The sequence below is a fragment of the Tupaia chinensis genome, unplaced genomic scaffold (assembly GCF_000334495.1).
Source record: "Tupaia chinensis unplaced genomic scaffold, TupChi_1.0 Scaffold139833_1, whole genome shotgun sequence".
NCBI classification, from domain to species: domain Eukaryota; kingdom Metazoa; phylum Chordata; class Mammalia; order Scandentia; family Tupaiidae; genus Tupaia; species Tupaia belangeri.
In genome coordinates, this window is record NW_006199712.1 from 3972447 (window position 1) to 3978161 (window position 5715).

Here is a 5715-nt window from a genome sequence, read left to right on the forward strand (position 1 = left end):
GAAAGAGTGAGAGAGAGCACAAGAGAGGGAAAGTAAGAAAGCAACCCACCAGTTCCAGGACTTGAACCGTGGTCAGCCATGTGGGAATCCAACGCCCTTAACCACCACGCCACCTGCCACCTTTCATATCACTTGTTTTTTTCAGAGATGTTTTTGCTATAGGGAGTGTGCACTTGCCAGGAAGATAGAGACAGAGAGACAGCGAGAAATCACCCTCCCCCATGGGAAGTGGCCACGCCGCAGTCCCTTCTCCATCCTCCTCTCGGGGTCTTGGGCATGCACACACATGTACCCAGTGTGAGTTTGAGCCACCGGGTCTGAGACTTGAACCGCAGTTGACTACGTGAGAGTCCAGCGACATAGCCATTACGCCATCTGCTGGTCCCTCTTTCATATCACTTTTTAAAAGCATTTTTAAGGTATAATAAAACATTCTAAGGTGTATTAAATCAATTTGAGCAAAAAGATTGCTTTTAAAAGTGCGAGTTGGGCCCCTTGCTCACGGCAGAAGGGTTTGTTGGCTGACGTCGGGGTCTGATTGAGTTCTCTGCGGGCCGCTCCAGCTCCTGCCAGCGCGGTGTGCCCCTTCCCCTCAGCCAGGCTGCCCTGTGCCCCCCGCCCGTCTCCTGCTGTCTCGTTAGCAGCGCTGTCGCTGTCGCTGTCGCTGTCTGTCGTACTGGCAGGCCAGCAGGCGCTGAATAAAGGGCGCTCTCAATCAGTCACCAGAACTTTCTTTCTTTTAGCTTAGGCCCGGTGAAAAGGCTGGGGGCCATCCGGCAGGCTCGGTGGTTTTGATCCCTCCGTGACCTCATTTGCAGACTGGGGTACAGACGTCCTGCTTAGTTGAAAGGGAGAAGCGTGTGCCTTTGGTGTGTGGCGGGCCAGCGTCGCGCTCGGGCCGAGTGTGAGAGCCACCGTGTGGGCCCCACCGTGCTGTGAGAGAAACGGCGGCTCTCACAGCCATTGTAAAGGGAGAATGTCACGTATTATGCTTACAAACAAATAGCTGTGTCCCTACAGAAGGCTCCATAGTTCCGAACGCTAATTGATATTCAGCCCAGAATCCGGGCTGTAATTTCATCTTGTACAGACGCATCCTGATGCGACGCACTGACAGTCTGCTATTCTTCCTAGAATCCCAGTCTCTCTCTCCCAGCTGCCTTAGCCTCTGAAGAAAAAGGCTCCGAGGGCCACTCCAAAATTAATGGAGTCGCTTGTTCAGCCCTCCCCTGCTCGGTCGTGCTCCCACTTGGCCAGACGTGGCAGGGGGCCAGAGCTGCCGGTCTCGATGCACGTCATCTTATCCAGTCATGTATTTTTGTGCAAAAATTATAAAAATAATTCGATTAAACAAAATAAAAGCTCATTTTGGGGCACATTGCGTGTTTGTTCTTAACTTGGAGTATAAGTCAAAGAGTTCCTTCCTAGGAATGTATTTCCAGTGAACCCACCACCTGCTTTTTCTCCTTCTTTTTTAGAGGTTTTGGCCGCAGGGCGCACGTACTCGCTGGAGAGAAAGAGAGGCAGACAGAGGGAAAGTGAGATGTCACCCCTTAGGAGGGGTGGCCACGTGATTTCCAGGCCACCGTCTGGAACTCACACCGCAGTCGGCCACGTGGGAGTCCAGGAGCATAATCACTACGCCACCTGCGGCCCCCCAAGACCTGTTTCTTAAAGTCACTATTGAAGGAGACTACTCGTTCATGGAATAACATTTAGGTCTTACATGTCCTCGTGCTAAGTAATACTTACCTGGCAACAAGATAATAGGAGAAAAATGGTACATGCGGTGGCGGGGTGGCTGAGGCCCTGAACTCCCACATAGCCACCGCAGTGCGCATCCCCGACCTGGCGGTTTGCTTTCTCGCTTTTCCTCTCTCTGTCTCTCTCTGTTTGATGAGTGCATGTGCCCTGTAGAAAACTCTAATAATAATAAATGAAGTTTAATCATTCTTTTTAAAAAGAATTCTATTTATTTATTTATTTTTAATTTGATCAGAGTGGGACAGAACGAGAAAGTGAGAAAGCAAACCTCCAGGGACCAGTGGGTGGTATAATGGCTATGTCGCTGGACTCCCACATAGTCAACCGTGGTTTGAGTCCTGGACCCGGTGGCTTAAACTCACGCCGGGCACGTGTGCGTGCGTGCCCAAGATCCTGAGAGGAGAATGGAGGAGAAGGGATTGTGGCGTGGCCATCCTCCTGAGGGGGTGATTTCTCACTTTCTGTCTCTCTGTCTCTCTCTGTCTCTCTGGTGAGCACACGCGCCCTATAGCAAAAACTTCTCAAATAAATACATAAATAAAGTTAAGCTGGCCATTTTTAGAAAAAAAAAAAAAAAGAAAAGAAAAGAAAGCAAACCTCCAGATCCAGGACTCGAACCATGGTCAGCCATGTGGGTGTCCAGTGCCTTTAACCACCACGCCATCTGCTGGCCCCAAAATCTAGTAATTCTTTAAAAATGATTAAAGGCTATACCCAAAGTAGTTTCTGTAGGCTAAAAAAATGGCGTAATGTAAGTGTCGCCCTCACTAAAAATATGACTGCCTATGACCTTTTAAAATAGGAGCCGGTTTGAATTACAGAAGAAAGGACACTAGGGGAAAAAAACTGGTGGGGAAAGAGACCAGACTGTGATGAATACTAGCACCGAGTTCCCCAGCAGGCAGTTGAAAAGACAGGGTCTCAGCAACCACGTGTCTGCCTACCCCACAAGCAGAGTCCTTGTCCTCTAAGATACTTTTCTTCTTTCGCTTTATTCCTGGTAGAGCGTGCGTGCATACGTGAGGAGGCGGGGCGACCCTTCTCAGGGCCCGGTCACGCTGCCGTCGCCTTCCTCCAGCCCTCCAGCCTGTTGGGTCCTGGGCACCTGCTTGCACGTCCGGCATGTTTCCGGCCCACAGGGCTGGGGATTTGAACCTCCGCTGGCTTGTGGGGTGCAGCTTCCCTGGAGCAAACCACTGCCCAGGATGCCAGTCCCTCCCTGAGCTGTTTCTGATGTGTCTTCCTCTTCGCCCACTCCTGGCTTGGCAGTTGACCCTGTAGTCGGGTCTTTCACAAGGACAGTAGGTGTCCAGGGTAGCACAGTGATCACTGTCCCCAAGGAGCTGCCCTCTGGAGCCCTGATCTAAGAAACAAGAGGAGTGTGATTATTTTCTTCTGAATTCTTTCTTTTTGTAGTCTACCTGCCTGTGATTTTTTTTTTCTCCCCTGCTCTTTCTTTTTTTAAGAGAGATTTTTGCTACAGGGTACATTTCTCTACAGAGAGAGACAGAAAGCGAGGAGGGGTTGGCCATGCCGTTATCCCGTCTCCTCTGTCCTCCTCTCAGGATCTTGGGCATGCATGCACATATGCCCAGCGTTTTAAGCCACCAGGCCCAGGACTCGAACTGGTCAACTACATGGAAGTCCAGTGATTGAACCATTGCATCAGCTGTGCCCACCCCGCCCATTATGTTCTGAATCTTTGGTCTTCCCAGGGCAGGAGAGCTGCTCGCTGCGATCAGGGGCAGGCTGTCCCCCTAGTCCCTGTGCTTGCTTCAGACTGTGACAACAGCGGCCCGAGAACCTGCAGAACTTACATTCCCTCTGTTTGTTCGTTTAGATATATCCACGGGACCTTCTTGGTTAAATCAGGGACTTCTTTTGAACTCTACTCAGTCGATTTCAAACTCAGACCTGACCACTGGTGCCCCCACACCCCAGTCAAGGTACGTAGCGTCTTCCAGGTGAGAAGGGCAAACTCCCGGGCCTGGCTTCAAAGCCAGGGAAGGGGCGAGGCCCTGGGCCGGTCGGGCAGATCTCGGCCCTGGCACCTCCGCCCTCTGCTCTCGGCCTGTGCTTTACAGACAGGGCCGCTGCCCATCACTGAGCCTGTGTTTCTGATTGCTCGCTAGTGTCAACCCCGGGTTGTGCCTGGATGCGGAAGTGGCCTTAGCGACGGGGCAGTTTCCGGCCCCACGCAGTCACCAGTCCAGCAGTGCGGCCTCTCACTGCTCGGAGTCCCGAGGCGAGACCCCCTGCTCGTTCAACGACGATGACGAGGAAGATGACGAGGAGGACTCCTCCTCCCCAGAATAAAGACAGGAGAACCCACGTGTTACCCTCCGATGCTCATGTGTGTTTTTAGTGTGAGCTCTTGTTTCCGATTCTTGGCCTTTGTTCGCACTGTGTGTTCAGTGAGCGCTAGAGGGACGCGGGGAGGTGACGGCAAGGCTGAGCCGTGGCCAGCAGGGCTGACCTGGGTGGCCGGCGACCACCAGCAGGGCCGAGACCACGTGGCAGACGAAACCTGCTTCCAGAGGACAGAGGGGACTCGTCCCCAAGGATGGGCAGGGTGGACGGAGCTCGTTTCTCTTCCACGAGGCAGACCTTTGTCTCCCCGACACCCGTGTGATAGTTCTTAGAGCTGAGGTTGCTGTGAGGACAGCCTTGATTTATTTCTCATGTCCCCTCCTTCACCGGGGCCCCCTTTCCCGGGGCAGACATGCCCACCAAAGGGCCCCAGTGGGGGCTGTCGGTGAGGGACGCAGACAGTGATCCTCGCAGCCTAAGCGCAGAGCGAGCTGCTGAACTAGGGGGAGTCTAGTTGAGGTGCTTGACGCATCTGCTGCCTTAGACAGCTTCTAGAAAGGAGCGAGCGCTAATTCTTAAGTACTTAAGTGACACTTAGAATAATTTATAGTAAAATGGAAATTATCCTTACTAGCCAATGCCTGGGTGCATAGAATTTCCTAGGGCTCCTTCTGGAAGCCGAGATAGAATAGCGTTTCCATGTGCATTACACACTTCGCCAGCACTGCCTTCCGCCAGCATTCCCTGTCGGGGATTTTCAGAGGAGACTACAGTTGGAATCAAAGCTATGCATTCATCCAGCTTTTCCATTAGAACCCAGCCGAGGAACAAATTCCCATGACCGAGTCGCTTGCCTACCGCCCCCTGCAGTCACTGTATGGTTGATTTCTCCCGATGTGCAATTTGTGAACATGAACCAAATGTCATTATTTTTGTCTTAAAAGTCTATTTCAAGAATATGAACAGCATCGTTTTCTTGTACATGTCACCTTTCTTCACAGTTTTCATTCATCAAAGAACCCGATGGGTTTATTCCTGGGTAAATTGCATTTCAGACTCAGCCGGCAGTCAGTGTGTCACACAGACACAGAGAAACGTCGAACACGCCAGCTGCTGAGACGCCCAGCGTCGGCCGTGGTGTGAGTCCTGCACAGCCAGACGTGCTGTTAGACGGATGCGCTGGGCCCTTCACGGTCACGGCCCCTCCGAATAGAGTGTCACGGGGACGTTGCCGTGGTGGCCCAGTCCTGACTCCGTTTCACGTGAAGGTCTTGGAAAGGAACAAACAATAATGAGAGAATTAATGCTAACATTTCGACTCGAATCATACGAATCTTCCCCAAGAGGGTCCACCCAGCATCCATGGGCCCAGGACCACGCTCGGCCCAAATGGGTCTTTCTCTGAGTCCCCTGGGGAAGGACAGGACAGCCTTTACCCCGTGCCTTTCCCAGCCCTGCCACCGTGCGTACAGTGAGCTGGAGGCGAAAGCTTTGGCTGGCTTCACAGTTTTACCAGGGCCGTAAACACGGAACCGGGAACCGAGGAGGCTCCTTTAGACAAATCTGTCCTCCCGTTAGAGGCAAGCCTGTAGGTCAGGCGCTGGGCTCTTGGACAGGGCGAGGTAGAGCCGGTCTCCAGAG

General features: G+C 52.5%; 1 protein-coding gene across 10 annotated transcripts in view; it reads left to right on the forward strand.

Moving 5' to 3' along the window:
• The window catches only part of TFDP2 (transcription factor Dp-2), a 185289-nt gene extending 180247 nt beyond the window's left edge, over positions 1–5042 (forward strand). For all 10 annotated transcript variants that reach the window (XM_006162311.3, XM_006162312.3, XM_027765888.1 and 7 more), the window contains 2 exons: positions 3605–3710; positions 3897–5042. In XM_006162311.3, the coding sequence (XP_006162373.1) occupies positions 3605–3710; positions 3897–4080 (290 nt within the window). In that variant the 3' untranslated portion in view covers positions 4081–5042. The remainder of the gene's footprint in view (positions 1–3604; positions 3711–3896) is intronic.
• Positions 5043–5715: the final 673 nt, after the last annotated feature.